General features: G+C 42.5%; 1 protein-coding gene across 1 annotated transcript in view; it reads left to right on the forward strand.

Annotated features, from left to right (window-relative positions):
* Positions 1-416: 416 nt before the first annotated feature.
* GLDC (glycine decarboxylase) overlaps positions 417-17180 on the forward strand; it is a 93738-nt gene continuing 76974 nt past the window's right edge. Inside the window, exons 1-2 of the mRNA XM_032845503.1 lie at positions 417-888; positions 1428-1506. Coding sequence (XP_032701394.1) covers positions 634-888; positions 1428-1506 — 334 coding nt within the window. The 5' untranslated portion in view covers positions 417-633. The remainder of the gene's footprint in view (positions 889-1427; positions 1507-17180) is intronic.

The raw sequence follows: 17180 nt of genomic DNA on the forward strand, positions 1-17180 counted from the left end.
TCATCTGCCCATATGGGTTTCCATGAAATATAACCAGGAACGAGACCCTAAAATTAATTAATGGAAACTAATTATTTGAGCCTGACTTCTCTATCAGAATCATCTTTCATCTCAGCTGAGTTCCCCAAGCGCTTCGCCCGAAGCTGTGCAGCCGGATCCCGCGCCAGTGCGGTCCCAGACCTTAACCCCAAGCGCATGGATCGCCCTGGTCTTCGCGTGAGACGGAGATGGAGTAAGAATGACTGAGGATGGCAGGCTCTGGGCCAGGAGCAAGACTGCTGAGGGCCAGAGTGGGGAGTAGGGGAGGGGGCGGGGCGGCTTGTGCCCCGCCCCTGCCCCTCTGTCCACTCCCATTGGCAGAGCCTTTCCTGGCCCCATCCCACCGCCCGCCTGCAGGGCAACGCTTAAAGTGTGCGGAGCAGGTGCCTCGCGTGGAGCAACAACTTTGTGCGCGTGTTCAGGCTGAGCGCTGCGTCCATTCACTGCCCACGAGAAGCGCGCATCCGTCTCTTCAGCCGGTGGCCCACGAGAAGAGGCTCCAGGCAGAAGGCAGCAGCCACCTGGCTGCGACCAGAAGAGGCCGACAGCGCGGCTGACCCTCGCGGGCCGGGGCAGGGGACTGTGGCCGCGACCATGCAGACATGCGCCAGGGCCTGGGGGCTGCGTTTGGGCTGTGGAGTCGGGGGCGGCCGCCGCCTGGCTGGAGGCAAGGGACTGCTCTGGGTGCCGCGGGGCCGTGACAGCAGCAGCTGCGGCGGGGATAGCAGCAGGGCTGGGGACTCGCGCCTCCTCGAGCGCCTCCTGCCCAGACACGACGACTTCGCTCGGAGGCACATCGGCCCTGGGGACAAAGACCAGAGGGAGATGCTACAGGCCCTGGGGCTGGCGGTAAGGACCCCACCCGGCCTTCTAGGGCCTCCTCCCATCCTGCCCGGTTTCTGACGGCGGGGCCTCTCGGCCCCCGCCCGGAGCTCTGCTTTGCTCCGCGTGGGACGGGCTCCCGACTCTGGGGCCCTGGCATGGAAGCGAGCCCGCGAGTTCGGTTCCTGTGCCCCAGCCTTCTCTCACCCATTTACTTTCTCCACCCGCTCTTCGCGCCTCAGAACCTTACGTTTTTCAACCCAACTCGCCCTCTTGATGAACCCTAACTTTGCAAAAGGAGGACCGCCTGGTTTATCCTATTATCTCCGGTTGGTGGCTGAAATCAAACCTGGAGTGGTCGAATCACTAACCGAATTCATTTGCTTTCCTCCAAGTGATTTCTGGTTTGCTCAGTTATTTTCTCTTAAAAAAAGAAACCGTAATTAGGCGATTAAATGAGGTTCCCACAAGCCTTTGTAGATGCAAAACACAGAGGTGACTCTTTTTAACTCCCAAAGCACTTTCCTCTCCCTTTAGTGTTCATGGACTTACTGTTTTAATTTTAGAGCATTGATGAACTGATTGAGAAGACGGTCCCCGCCAGCATCCGCTTGAAAAGACCCTTGAAAATGGAAGACCCTGTTTGTAAGTTGCCGGGAGGACTCGCTTAGACTCCGCTTGCTCTGACCTATTTGTCTTCTGTGGTCTCTGAAAATACAGCTCTGGGTTAGGATTGCCCAGGACTGGGAATATGTTTATTAAAATAAAACAGCGGCAGGTACCTTGATGGGCAGGAGACGGTGGAATATTTAGTTCCTGGAGCAGTCAGTTCTGTACCCTAGGTTGGAGTCCATGGCTCGCCTTTCTAGGTTTTTATCTAGGCGCCGGCAAACTTCCCATGTGAAGGCAGTGCCCAAAGGCCTATGCAGGACTCCCCACTTCCCAGGCAACCATCCAGCGCCACGGTTCTCATAGCCTTTGGGTTAAGAAGTGTCATCACCTCTGTGCAAGTCAGGATACTGTGAAGGGAAAAAGGAATTGCAAATATCATACAGCTATGGAAGTGGCAAAAACGGGAGGAGATGCAAACCGTCCTCCTAGCCCAATTTTCTTTATAGGACTGCAGTTTCACATTGTTTACTTATCTCAGGTCTAGTTTCATTATTTATGCTTAGTGTAAGGCAGCAGTACTCTTCAAGGTAAAATGATTTTTGTAAAGAAACATGCAAATAATATTTGTGCGTGGTTTAAAAAGCTTAGTTTACTCATAGAATTAGAATTTTGTTATACATTTAAATCTCTAATAATCTGAAGACTAACTTTCAGAGGTATTATTTAAAGATTTTATTTACTATTTGAGAGCGAGAAAATGAGAGCGTGAGAGTGAGAGCGAGAGAGAGCGAGCGCAGGCATGAAAGTGGGGGAGGGCCAGAGGGAGAAGCAGACTCCCTGCAGAGCAGGCAGTTCTATGGGAGACTCATCCTGGGACTTGAGGATCATGACCTGAGCTGAAGACAGTCGCTTAACCAACTGAGCCATCCAGTCACCCATTATTTTTATGTGAGCACTTGACTTTCATGGACTTAGGCATGAGTTCGTATGTCAAAGGATTAGTTAGGCAGAGCTGAAGAGCACTCTCCCTCTCTCTGAACTGGAAAGAATTCTCTTGGGGGTTATCTGGTTGTGAATCATAGAGATGCTGTCTCTTATACTTTTGTTGAAGTCAGGTGAAGAGAGGGTACTTTGTTTTGTTTTAGGTTTTAGGACAGAAAGGATATATAGATGGCAGACTTCATTTTTTTAAAGATTTTATTTATTTGTTAGTTTATTTAAGAGGGAGAGGGGCCTTTGCGTGCAATCCAGGAGAGGAGCAGAGGGAGAGGGACAGGCAGACTCTGCTCTGAGTGCAGAACCCAGCTGGGGGTTGGATCCCACAACCCTGAGATCATGACTTGAGTGGAAATCAAGAGAAGTCACTTAACTGACTCAGCCACTCAAGTGGCCCAAACTTTATTTTGTTTTAAAATAGATAACTTGAGGGGTGCCTGGGTGGCTCAGTGAGTTAAGTGTCTGACTTTTGATTTCCACTCAGGTCACGATCTCAGGGCCTTTGTGATCAAGCCCTGAGTCAGGGTCCTGAGCTGAGTGTGGACTCTGCTTAAGATTCTCTCTCCCTCTGCCCCTTCCTGCCTCCAAAAAAAGGGGCAAAAACCCAAAAACTTGAGGTATGAAGCCAGTCCAGCTCCAGCGGTCTAATATAACTCAAGCTATGATGAGGATTGCTTCTCTGGTTGGTTTTAAATCTCAACCATTTCTCCTGACCATAGGGATCTTGCCTTTCAAAGAAAATCTGCACATTTTGTTTAGTTGAACTGATTGAGACCTAGGGATAGCTGGAAGCTTTATCTTTCAATTTTAGGAAATAATAATACTGATTTACTGGACGTTTAAAAAGTGAAGAGTTATATATGTTTGTTTTTTTTTTTAAGATTTGTTTATTTATTTTAGGGAGGGAGGGGCAAAGGAAGAGAGAGAGAGAGAAACTCAAGCAGACTCCATAACATAGGGCTTGGTCTGACAACCCTGAGGTCACCATCCTGAGATCAGGACTCTGAGATCACAACCTAAGCTGAAACCAAGAGTTGGTTGCTTAGCCACTACACCACCCAAGTGCCTCAAGAGTTTTACATATATATACATTAGATTTATTTATTTATTTATTTTTGAGAGAGAGTGAGTGAGCAGGGAGAGGGGCAGAGGGAGAGAAACTCAAGCAGACTGAGTGGGGAGCCCAACTTGGGGCTTGATCCCACAATGCTGAGATCCTGACCTGAACTGAAATTAAAAGCCAGATGCTTAACCCACTGAGCCACCCAGGCACCCCCCAAATTGTATATATATTTAAGATTTTTAAAAATTTATTTATTTGACAGAGATCACAACTAGGCAGAGAGGCAGGCAGAGAGGGAGAGGGGGAAGCAGGCTCCCCGCTGAGCAGAGAGCCCGATGCAGCACTCCATCCCAGGATCCTGACATCATGACCCGAGCCGAAGGCAGAGGCTTAACCCGCTGAGCCACCCAGGTGCCCCTCCAAATTGTATATTTTTAAAGCAAGCCATAGGTAATGCCTTTCTGAGACTTTCAAAGTCAGAAAATGTTTAGGTCAGCCCTTTTTACAGTCTGCTCTAAAATAGATGGTCTTTAAGAGCATTAGAGCCTAAGAAACTTGTCAAAATTGTCTGTCTAAAAAAAAAAGTTCATCTACTCATTTCCAGCTGAATAATGTGAACTTCGGGGGATTCCATTTTTCCTTTCTCATTGGAACCATGCTCCTGATAAGTAATACGCAGCTTACTTATAAACTTTAAACCTAGTGGCTTCTGTGAGTTTTGGGGCTGGGTCCCTCTGGTTATTCTGAGGTGCCTTAGAGAAAATATTGCACAGTCAGGAGGTCTCCCTGCCACCAACCTTGCCACTTCCTTGCCTTGAAGTGGACTGGCTGTCCAACAAGGCTTGCTTCTTGGAAGAGTGAGGTCTGGTTGGGGCAAGCACAGAAGATGTCAGAAAGGCATCAGTGTTTTACCAAAGTGTGCACGTGTCATGGTTAATGAATGTTCTCCACATGGGGAGAACAAATAGGTCCATATAACTTCTAGTAGTAGTATTTCTGTAGCAGAGCAGCATTATCCAAATGGTTTAATGTTGAATGCCTGTGTTCTGTTGTAGTTAGAGAGGAATTCTGGACCTAATATTTGTTCACTGTATACACAGGAAACTAGTAAGAGCTAGTTAGTTACATGAGTCTTAAATGCCCTCATTGCTGAGTAAAAAGAAGACTGAGAGCTATAAGTACCATGGAGATACTTGGGTTAGTTCTTACACATAATTCAATAATCTCAAACATTTATGTAGTGCTTACCCTGTACTGGGCACTTTTAAGCGTGCCTTTTTTTTTTTTTTTTTAAGATTTTATTTATTTATTTGACAGACAGAGATCACAAGTAGGCAGAGAGCCAGGCAGAGAGAGAGGAGGAAGCAGGCTCCTTGTGGAGCAGAGAGCCCGATGCAGGGCTCGATCCCAGGACCCTGGGATCATGACCTGAGCCGAAGGCAGAGGCTTTAACCCACTGAGCCACTAGGCACCCCAAGCGTGCCTTTTCATGTGTTAATTTAGTCCTTAGTGCAACCTTTTGAGGTAAATATCATTTTCTGTTCTAAAGATAAAGATACCATGGCATACAGAGGATATGTCATGACTTGCAGTGGAGACAGAATTTGACCCAGGCAGCCTAGCTCCACTGTCCACCCTCCAACCACTAGTTTAAACCACTGTCTTCATTGTTTACAGTTATGCACAAATCCAGTTATACCAGATTCCCCCTGCCATTTACCAGCTGCTCTGTTGGAAATGCAGTGGCATGCAGAGAGCACAGATGTGGGAACAGCCAGCCACAAGCAGGGAGAGGGAAGGGGTCTCAGGTTCAGGACTAGGGTTGGGTATTGAAGGATGAATAATGATGCTCTGCTGGGAAAGGCTGGCGGAAGCTGCTGCAGGTAGAGGGATCATTATGTACAGGACGTGATGTGACAGAATCAAGAAAGTACAGATGATTCATCTATCATGAAGATGCTCCCCTCCCCTAGGACATTTAAGTGCTTTGAAAGAATACCTTATAAGTTGGCTTCTCAGCAAATCATGCTTCAAAGAAATAAGGAAAGCTACTCGATTCAAAACCCTGTTGTCATCCTGTTCAAGTGAATCCACCCTCTCTCACCCACATACACACAATAAGAAAGAAAAAAAAGTTACCAACAGGAGCATTTATTTCCCTGGATGGGCCATGTTGCATGATTTTAGCTTTCCTTTTTATTACCTTTTCCTAGATTTTCTACAATAACTATATATTTATTTTGTAATTACTACCAAATTTAAAAGTACTTTATGAACCAACCCAGTCACTTTTAGCTATGGTATGCCTTACTGTGTAGTATTTTCAGTGAAGTCATCTCAAGCTAACCAGATTGAATTAGCTCATAACTTCACAGAAGCTGCAGGGTTTAAAGTTTACACAGAATTGCACATTGCTTATTGTGAGAATGCTTAGGAAGAGAGAGGAGAAACTAACTCCTCTAATGTTCAAATTATTCAGCCAGAACCAAGCAGCTGAGCTGTCACAATGAGACTTCTGATGAACTTGTGGGAACTTAATGTTCTAAGCCACATCGTTTAGAGTGGTGTTTAATAAATGGTTAATAAAGGGGATGTTGTGTAATGTAGCTGCAGGTGGTAACTGTGTCACGTGAGTTGGGTTGGGCATTCTCCTGCACTGACCCCAAGTACACCTAAACAAAACAGCTGTTCCCCAGACTGTGGATGTCAGGTGTCTGTCAGCTGAATGATATCATTGGGTTTTGCGTGTAGATTCTTCTAAGTTTGTTTCAAGGCTCTCCCTTGGCTTATTCCTGACCAGGTTTCTGGCTTAACATGAATTATTTTGTCTTTAGGGTAATACCATTGGATTTTCCTTATATGTTTTCCTTACATATGAAAATAAATGAAAACCAACCAAATGAGAAGAGTTAAGACTATTTATTCTGAACTTATTGTATGAAGGGAGTCAGACTTTTGTTTTGGCAGAGGAATGAGAAAGCCTTATAGTGAAATAAAGGAAGGACTTCAGAAATGCCCATGTCAAGGGCTATTGGCATGCAGAAGATGTTGGGGGGGTAAGTAGAAACAGGGGATCCTGTGTGATTGGTTAAGGATGCATATTTGGGGGCGCCTGGGTGGCATAGTGGGTTAAGCCTCTGCCTTCTGCTCAGGTCATGATCTCAGGGTCCTGGGATCAAGTCCCACATCGGGTTCTATGCTCATCAGGGAGCCTGCTCCCCTCACCCCGCTGCCCCGCCTGCCTCTCTGCCTACTTGTGATCTCTGTCTGTCTGTCAAATAAATAAATAAAATCTTTTTTTTTTAAAAAGGATGCATATTTGGCTTTGTATGATTGGTCCTGTATTGGAAGCCAAGACCAAACTTCAGCAAGCTGTCAATTATTAATCAAGTCCTAGCCAATAATTTTGGTCCAACTACTATATAAGTTATTGTGCTGGATTGTCATTGAAGATAGCAATTTGGCATACTGCAAGTGTAACTTAAGCAGGCTGGCTTCTGGTGTTTTAGAAAAAGTGTTGGTTTCTTGAGCAGGTTGCTGCAGGTTGTGGGTGAAAGTTACATGGTAATAATATGGTCTAGCCGTTGTCTGTTTGTGTATTCAGTCTCACAATAGAATCTGTCTTGTCCTTAGATTTCTGTCATTAATTTTTTTAGGCAGACAGCTGCTAATCTGAGTGATATCTTGGACAGTTGGTCTATTGCCTGAATTGCTAAATGTTCATTGACCATCTAGTATGTACAGAGCACTGTGAGGAAAAATAGGTGAATAAACGTAATCACCATCCTCAAGAAGCTTATGTCAGAAAGTTAAAAAGTCCCAGGTGCTGTAAGAACTATGGATAAAATGCTGAGTGCTCAGAAATGTGAAGTTGGGAGAGAAATAGGGATTCTGAAACAACGTAAAGAGTTAGAAGCAAAAGCAATTATCTTTACATTGACTGTTTTTTTGGTGTGTATATAAGGAAAAAAATGCAAAGAAATAAAGGTATCTTCACAGAAAAAGAAAAGACAAATGCAACATGATAAGCACAATTAGGGAAGTATTTTAGTATTGTTGGAATCTCATCATTGATGGAATCTTATCAGAATACTTACACTGTCATTTCGGGATTCTGGTGTATGTTCAGTTCAATCAACAAAGCAATTCTTCAACCAGGTGTTCTACAAATTTAACTCAATTCTGACACTATCTACCTGGAGATAGCATCAGATCCTACAGGGTAAGGGCTTGGTTCCATGAAACTGTTCCTTCTTTAGATGCCAATCCCAAGTCCACCTGTACTTCTGACCGACAAGCTTTATTTTCGAGGTTTCCACAACCCCCCTCTTGAGTCTGATTAATTTGCTAGAGCAGCTCACAGAGCTCAGAAACATTTCCATGTTTGTCAGTTTATTTTAAAGGATGTTATAAAAGATACAGATGAATCACCAGATGAAGAGGTACATACGGTGAGGCCCATAAGGGTTTTGAGCACAGGAGCTTCTTTCCCTGTGGGACTTGGGGTTCACCACCCTCCTTGCATGTGGATGCATTAGTCATCCCAGAAGGTCATCAAATCTTGTTGTTCAAGAGTTTTTATAGAGCGTAATCTGTATTTTCCCATCCCCAACCTGTCTCCTTCCCAGAGGTCTGTGGTGTGAGGCCAACAAAGTTCCAACCCTCTAATTAGTAGGTTTTTCTTGGTCTTTCTAGCCAGCCCCATCCTGAGGTTATGTAGGGCACCACTCTAAATCACTTCATTAGCATAAGATCAGATGTGATCAGAAGGGCTTTAAAAAAATTATTTGAAAGACAGAGAAAGAGTGCATCCTTCAAAGGGCTTCTTATGAATAACAAAAAAATACTACTGTTCAAATTCCAAAGACCATATATATATATACATATATATATTTTTTTTTTTTTTAAATATTTTATCTACAGAGATCACAAGTAGGCAGAGAGGCAGGCAGAGAGAGGGGGGGAAGCACGCTCCCCGCTGAGCAGAGAGAGCCCTATGTGGGGCTCGATCCCAGGACCCTGGGATCACGACCCGAGCCGAAGGCAGAGGCTCAACCCACTGAGCCACCCAGCCTCCCCTAGTATATTTTTTAATATATTTTTTACTATATCACAGTAATATTTCAGTTAAATGGTAGAGGCATATCCCTATAGAAGTGGAGAAATAATCTTAAAAGATGCACCCTTGGGGCGCCTGGGTGGCTCAGTGGGTTAAAGCTTCTGCCTTTGGCTCAGGTCATGATCCCAGGGTCCTGGGTCCGAGCCCCGCATCAGGCTCTCTGCTCAGTGGGGAGCCTGCTTCTCCTTCTCTCTGCCTGCCTCTCTGCCTACTTGTGATCGCTCTCTCTCTCTGTCAAATAAATAAAATCTTTAAAAAAAATAAAAAAAGATGGCACCCTAAAATAATCATTTTTTCCCTTCTTTTTAAAGTTAGAATTCAAACTTGGTATCTCAGTCTTTATAAGTTACCATTTTTAGCATTAAAATATTTTGGGATGTCTCAGTCATTTAAGTGTCTGACTCTTTATTTTAGCTGAGGTCATGATCTCAGGGTTGTAAGATTGAGCCCCACGTTGGGCTCTGTGCTTGGTGTGGAGTCTGCTTGAGATTTTCTCTCCTTCTCTTTCTGCTCTTACTGTCTCTCTTTCTCTCTGTGTGTGTCTTTCTTTCAAATAAGTAAATAAATCTTTAAGATTTTAAATAAATCTTTAAGAAATAATAAAATGTTTTAGACTTCCTTCTTTTTTGACATAAAGGATACAAACATATAAACATAGTGAACAAATAAAATAGGTCCTGTGATGGGGACAAAGAACATAAAATGTAAAAACAACTTTTTCCCTCTCCATCTTGATTCCAAAGGATCATGGAATTTATCCAGTATCATCAAATACATTTTATATAAATGAAATTACTTCTTTAATATTAATTTAAAAACTGACTTTTCTGGGGGGGGAGGAAGCTATTTTGTCTATTAGAAATTAACTGCAAAATTCTGTGACTTAAAACAACCGTGAACATTTATAATCCTCACCGTTTCTGTGGGTCAGGAATCCAGGAGCAGCCAAGCGGGATGGTTCTGGCTCAGAGTCTTTTGTAATATTGTGGTCACATTGGTGGATGCTCATCTGGGCCTGGAGGAGCCACTTCAAGGTGGCTCACTCACAATAGCTGTTGGGGGAGGTCTTAGTGCCTCCTCACCTGGGTCTCTCCTTCAGCTGCAGCTGGATTCCCCCAGAGCCAGTGATTCAAGAGAGGGAAAGAAAGCCAGGCAGAAGCTACCCTTTTTATGACCTACCTGTGGAATTCCTTTAGCATCACTTAACACCACTTTCTATTGATTAGAGTAACTCATTAAGTCCGGCCTGAATTCAAAGCAAAGGGAATTAACTTTCACTTAAAAAAATTTTTATGCTTGAATATAGTTGGAACACAGTGTTACATCAGTTTCAGATGTACAATATGGTGATTTGACAAGTTCATGCCTTTTCTGTGCTGACCACAAGGGTAGCTACCATCTGTCACCATAGAATGCTCTTATTATATCATTGACTGTTTTCCTTGTGCTGTGCCTTTTATTCTCATGGTTTATTCATTCCACAACTGGAAGCCTGTATTTCCCACTCCCCTTCACCCATCTTGCCCATTTCCCCATCCTTCCTCCCCTCTGGCAATGATCAATCAAATTCCCTATATTTATAGTTCTGATTTTATTTTTTGTTTTGTTTTTTAGATTCCACCTATGAGTGGAGTCATATGGAGTCTGTCTTTCTCAGTCTGACTTTCACTTAGCATAATATACCCAAAATACATAAAGAACTTATACAACTCAACACTAAAAAAAAATCTGATTTAAAAATTGGCAGACGACATGAATAGATATTTTTCCAAAGAAGATATGCAATGGCTAATGGACACATGAAAAGATATTCAACATCACTAATCATCAGGGAAGTACAAATCAAAACCACAATGAGATATCACTTTATACCCATTGAAATGGCTAAAATAAAAACAAGAAATAACAAATGTTGGCAAAGATGTAGAAAAAGGATCACTTGTACCTTGTCGGTGGGAGTGTAAATTGGTACAGCCACTGTGGAAAACAGTATGGAGGTTCCAAAAAAAGTTAAAAAAGAGATACCGTATGATCCAGTAATTCCACTACTGGGTATTTAACCAAAGAAAATGAAAACACTAATTCAAAAAGATACATGCACCCCATGTTTATTGTAGCATTATTTATAATAACTAAGATATGGAAGGAGCTGGGAGATTGTTGGAGAGTTTAGAGATGATATTTGAAATGTGCATTAGTTCAGGTCCACCAAAATGTACTCACCAGGATGACATTAGATATGCAAGAAATTTATTGGAAGTGGAAACAGGAGAAGGCAGGGGGTCTTTAGACTGCCTTGGAGTTCTGGCCCTGGTGGAAAGGGAGAGAGATAGAAGGGGAGGAATAGCTCAGAAAATCTTAGGCTGCAAGCACAGATCTAAGAAAGTTTTGATTGGTCCAAATGGGAGTCCTTGAGCCAAAGTCACCCACGTCTTGCAAGAATGGGTCTGCATTAGTTCTCTTGATGTTCTTAGTAACTGGCTGTGAGCAGCCTATGGGGATTATGGTTTTAGGATAAACATGATGTTGATCCAGAGGGGCAACAGGTGGGCTGTTAGTTTCTAGGCTGAGTGTCTGGAGATGATGGTAATGTCATCAACAGGAAACTGAGAAGCAGAGGGTCCTGGAGGAAGGAGAGATCATGAATGTTTGAGCAGAATTGTTTGAGGTATTCATGGAACATGCATTTAGAAATGTTGAAGCAATAGTTGGAAATAATGCATCATCTAGAACTCAAAATAGAGATGAGAAATGGGGTTCCAGATTTAGTGAGTATTCTAAACAAATTCATGGGGAGTGAGATGCCCTGGGGATGGAATATAAGGAGCAAAATAGAAGTCAGGATGTTGAGAAACAGAGCATGTAAAAGGAGGCAGAGCTGTCTGAAGTGAAGTAATTAAAGAGGCTGGAGGATAAATTTTCAGCCAGGGGTTGTGGACCCCACTGGCATATTCTGGACTTTTCTTAGAAGAAGGAATAAAGTCCACCTGCAGATGTGAGAACGCTCTGAAGTAAGAAGAGTTGAATGGTTGCCTGTCTGATGATTTGAGTGAGAGACGGAAAGCGTGAGACTGAACGTTAAAGAAAAGTGGGTTAAGGTTCAGAATAGCTACTGTGAGCATCCAAGTAGTAAGAAACCTGGTATTTTTACAAAAAAAAAAAAAAAAGGTATTTTTGCAATGCCCACATCATCAACATACTGATTAAACAATGAGGAAATACAATTTCTAAGATTCTGAAATTAATTGCATTAATTAATACACAGTGTTGTTTCACAGAACTTAATAGCTGTGGTTTTCCATCCATAAATGTTTCTCTGAAGCCCATACTTTTAGGGATGCAGTTGAACTAAATGTGAAAACAGTTTGTGCATTGCTTTGTCATCATGAGATTTTGTGATGGGTGATTATGGTGAATATTTGAGCTAGCTATATGTGGGAATTTAGGCAAGTTTTCATTGCAGTGCCTTGATTCATCTGTATTTTCTGAGCACCTACTTTGTGCCTAGCAACCCGCTATGCCCCTGCTCACAAAGAGATTATAATTTGGTGGGTGAGATTCTGGGATGGACTATAACTTTCTCCTTGTGCCTATTTCTTTGGTCTATAAAAAATTATCTTTCTTGCAAGCATGTTAGATTGTTTGAGTTAGACTCCTAGAACATATCCTTCCCTTCTTGTTTTTGCTCTGCTGGCTATAACAATGTCCCCACAGGGCAGCAAAGAGGAAAAACAAATACTCCAGGACTTCCACCCTGATTCTCATTTCAAACTCACCATTTGGCCTGATGATATAGGTAAACAGGTATACCAGATAGATGTGAATTGCAGTTTCTCTGTAAATTTCTTTTAAAAATGTTCGTATATTAAATGAAAAGAGGTGGTAGAGGAGGCCTCCCACAGAAAGTAGTGTGACCCAAGACCAAGGAGAAAGTGACAGACATGGTGCCTCTTGTCCCCACTTCCCCACTGTGGGATATTCTCATCTTCTTACAGTTAGTATTAAGATCTTGAACCTGTATTTTGGGTGAATGGGAAGGGCTGTAGGGACTGCTCACTCCTATGGAGACGAGGGGCCAAGGAGCCATCACAAACACAGGTTGGACCTGCCTCAGCTCCTTTTGGCTTTGGAGGTGCCCGCTGGAGGGCTCTAACCCCTGGGGGTAATGAGGGGCTGGGTGCAGTGGGATATTAATTAACTGAGCAATAAGATGGGAAAGAATCTGGCAGGATTAGGGCCAGGTCGATCAGAGCCCCAGTCAGGCCTGCATGGTCCTGTCCCAAGCATATCTTGTCACAGGTTCCCCTCTGTGAGTATCAAAGAGTGTTCAATTTGAAGAGTTTCGGTGTCCTTATTCTACATGACACAGAGCTTACAGATTGGTTTACCTTTCTGGAACGGAGAAATTCTGTGATTCACAGACTTTGTTTGTGAAACTGTTTTTTGTTGGGGGAGGAAATTTAACACATAAGAGGGAGTAGCATTTATGGATTCGGTAAGTGAGTTTAAGTCAGGCGGTTATGGTGGAGGAGTGGGGTGCTGCAAATGATTAGGTGATGATACGGGAAGGATGCACATTATGATGGAATTTGTACGCAAATTCCAGGTTCAACTCAGAAAATCAGAAAATGTCCTGACAAGGACTATCATTCATGGTCTGTTTATCTTGATTGAAACCCTTGACCCCACCCCATGGTTTTCTAAGCAGCTTTGAAGTCAAGGATCTGCAGGTTGGCAAGAAAAATATGCTAAGGCAGTCTCTGTCCTAACATTCTGGCCCCAGCTTTCCCCTTCAGCCTCTGGCAGAAAAGGGCCTTTCTGGGCAAATTCAAATATGATTGTGTTGGTTTTCAGTCCTGATGATTTCCTTGGAGACCTTTTCTGAGTATCTTGCCAAGTACACGAAGGGCAGGGAGTGGGAGGGAGGCTCTGACATTGGTTGAGTGGCTGTTCTGTGCTGGGTGCTGCTGGACTTCCCGGAAAATGCCCTGTGGACCTTCGGCCACTGTGGGGACTGAAAGGTGTCTGCACTCATAAATTGAATTTTTAATTTTTGAATAACATAGGCATATTGTCCAAAATTTAAAAACACAGAAAGATAGGAAAAAGCAAGACTCCTTCAGTCTCCTCCTGTCAGTTTCTTGAGAATCATTCCCAAGATATTCTGTTACTATGTAGCATATGCATATGTATTTATTCTTTTTTTTAATATAAATGGCAGAATCCTTTATTTTCTCTCCTTGGAAACTTTGACCTAAGATTTTAAGATTGCCAAGAAACAAAAACAAAGCATGGGTACATTTTTTCATATAATTGACACAAAAAGTAATCAGAGCATTATGTGTTAGGGATAATGACTTAAGGGTGGGGAACAATGTGTGTATACATGTGTGTTTCAGTATAGCAGGAACATTGACCATTACAGCCTGCCTGTCTATTCTAACGATATTTTTTTCCAGTTCTGGTCAAAATTCACATACATGGAAAATTAAGACCTGGGCGTATAGTGCATGGAGTATTTAATACCTAATTGGCTTGATCCTGTTAGGAAGTATTTGTTTGGTGTAGTGGTCAGTACAAAGCCCCGCTTGGTATTTTAGGTGCTGGTGACAAGGGAGTTGCTATTGGAAAGTCTCTTTTAGAATTATGTAAGGAAAAAGCATTCATTCTGAATTCTGCGAAGAGGAACAGCATGGAGATCCACCTGCAGATTCTTAGAGAGTGGTGCCGAGGTCACTGAACTCTGTTCTTGGTACATTAGAACCAGGGCATTATGCAATGCTCAGAGGCAGAGGAATAAACAAGGTCAGAAACAGGCATTTATTCCATAAGAAAAGAACATATTGCTTGGATTCCTGAAGGACTACTGGAGGACTTTTGTGACTGCGGACACACGGTAATGCACAGTGACTGACTGTAGGTAGGAACTTGGAGAGTGACACATTGTTTCCAAGTGTTTCTTTTTTTTTTCCCCCAAGTGTTTCTTAATAGACACTCCCTTTCTCTTTCTGTCTCCTTTCCCCCTGGTCAGTTTCAAAGCCATTCATAAGAAAGACAGTTACTGGAATTGGGCCTGTTTACAGGAGGAAGCTGTTTTTGTCAGATTGGATGGAAGAGTTAGAAGAATGTGCACTGCTGTGGGGTTTGCTCTGGAGTAAAATGGGAAGCATTTCAGAAGCATGGCCAAGAACCTACCCTACTCTTGATGACTCAGGAGTGTCCATTACCTTGGTGTACAGATGTCTGCTCATTTGTTTAACTCACTTTGTTCCAAAAGAAGGTAAATAAGAAAAAGTCAAGCTTGAGAAGCAAGGCTTGTTGATCCTATAATGCTTCTGTCCTCACATGGCGTTCTCCTCATATGTGTAGCTCTGCAACCAAATTTCCCTTTTCTTATAAGGACAGCAGTCACTGAATTAAGACCAACCCAAATATAGCATGAGTTCATCTTAACTTGATTACGTCGTTAAAACCCTAATTCCAAATAATATCATGTTCACCAGGGGTTAGGACTTTAACATATCTTTTTAAAGAATACAGTTCAATTCATGGCACTCTTTTGCCCATCTCCCTTCTGGACTAATGTACTAGCTTACAATATCTCCATGTTTCTAGGGTCTCCCCTCTGACCTAGCCACCTTATCAGTAATTATCTTTCTGTAACATAGAAAAGATATTATTCATTACTCTGTTACTCCTAAAGGTTAAACTCTTTTTTTTTTTTTAAAGATTTATTTATTTATTTATTTGACAGAAAGAGACACAGTGAGAGAGGGAAACACAAGCAGGGGGAGTGGGAAATGCAAAAGCAGGCTTCCCGCCGAGCAGAGAGCCGATGGGGGACTCGATCCCTGGACTCTGGGATCATGACCTGAGCAAAGGCAGACTTAATGACTGAGCCACCCAGGTGCCCCCACCTAAAGGTTAAACCCTTGATTTGACAGATAAAGCCCTTCACAGACCATTCTCATTTGGGAGGTAGACCTTTTGTCCTCATGACATAATACAGAACAGGGACCTGTCCTTCTTGCACAGAATTGTGCAATTGAATTGAAGCTGGCCTTGCTGAATTGTGTGCCTACCAGGCACTGCTAGTCAATCCCAACTTGTAATGGGTTCTCAATCACCCTCTCATAAGAAAGCTTTGGGAAGTGAGTGGATTTCTTGCATGACTGCTTCTAAGGATGCTGCACTTGCATAACTCCTCAGATACTGGTTTATTGAATTTTCACTTATATTTCCTAAACTTTCAATGGAAAAAGGTAAAATTGTCTATCATAAGGCAGTTGGATGATATTTACTCATGAAACTGATACCTAGAAAACTGTCTTCTCTTTCCTTAACCTAGTCTGGCAAAATGACACATCTCTTGTGAATTTACTTTTTGTGAAAGCATGTGGAGTGGGAGGGTGGGATGGAGGGTAAAAGTGTTTTCATTGAGGATAAAGAAGGATTAATGAGAGCAATAGTCACAGAGTTCAGTAGGATTAAAATAAAGTGAAGCATCCTCTTATCTAGTTTGCCATTTTAGAGACTGCTGTATATAGATTTTTCTCTGACATAGTAACAATAAAATCAATTATAAAATTTAAGTGACTGAATCCCTGAGAAGATCTTAGAGGAGCCAGATATTTGCCCAAGTAGTTAAATTTTTACTGCAATGATATATCTATAGGCAGAAGGGCAGAAAAAGAACCATGTAAGGTCATTTGTATCTAGAAACTATCTTTTAGTATAAGTGCTATGCCTGAAGCTGGACTGTACCTGGCCTGGTGGGGAGAGTGTAGAATCTGGAGTCTGACAGACTGGGTTGTAACCATTCAATTTAAAGCCATGTAGCCTTGGGCAAGTGATCCTATACATGCCTCAGATTCCTAAGGTGCAAGAAAAGCATTTGGTATGACTCCTGGCAAAGAGTAATGCTCAGAGGTCAGATTTTGTTGTTACTATATGAATGACCCCAAATAGGGTCTCACCTGCATCCAAGAACTTTTATAATTCTTTCTTAATTATCGAAGTGTCCTAATGGGAATGCTGGTTAAAACGGCATCTTCTATTACAGCTGTTACTTTACACTATTGGGTGAAGGGCTTTTTATAAGTAGCCCTGTAAGTGACACAAAGGAAAAAACGTCAGAGTTAGTAGAGGAGTTTTAGAGAAAAATATAGGTCATGTGTTATTTAAGACTTAATATCAATATTGGTATTATAAGGCAATTTAAAAAGGAAAACAGTATTTTACTAAGAGAAAGCAAAATTTACTTTTTTAAAAAAATTTAACATATAATGTATTATTTGTTTCAAGGGTACAGTCTGTGAATCATCAGTCTTACACGATCCATAGCACTCACCATAGCACATACCCTCCCTAATGTACATCACCCAGCCCCCCATCCCTCCCACCGTCTTCCACTCCTTACGGTTTATCTCCCTCTCTGATTTCATCTTGTTTCATTTTCCCTCTCTTCCTCTATGATCCTCTGTCTTGTTTCTCAAGTTCCTCATATCAGCGAGATCATATAATTATCTT

The sequence above is a fragment of the Lontra canadensis genome, unplaced genomic scaffold, assembly GCF_010015895.1.
Source record: "Lontra canadensis isolate GAN:19392208 unplaced genomic scaffold, GSC_riverotter_1.0 scaffold165, whole genome shotgun sequence".
In the NCBI taxonomy this organism is placed as follows: Eukaryota; Metazoa; Chordata; class Mammalia; order Carnivora; family Mustelidae; genus Lontra; species Lontra canadensis.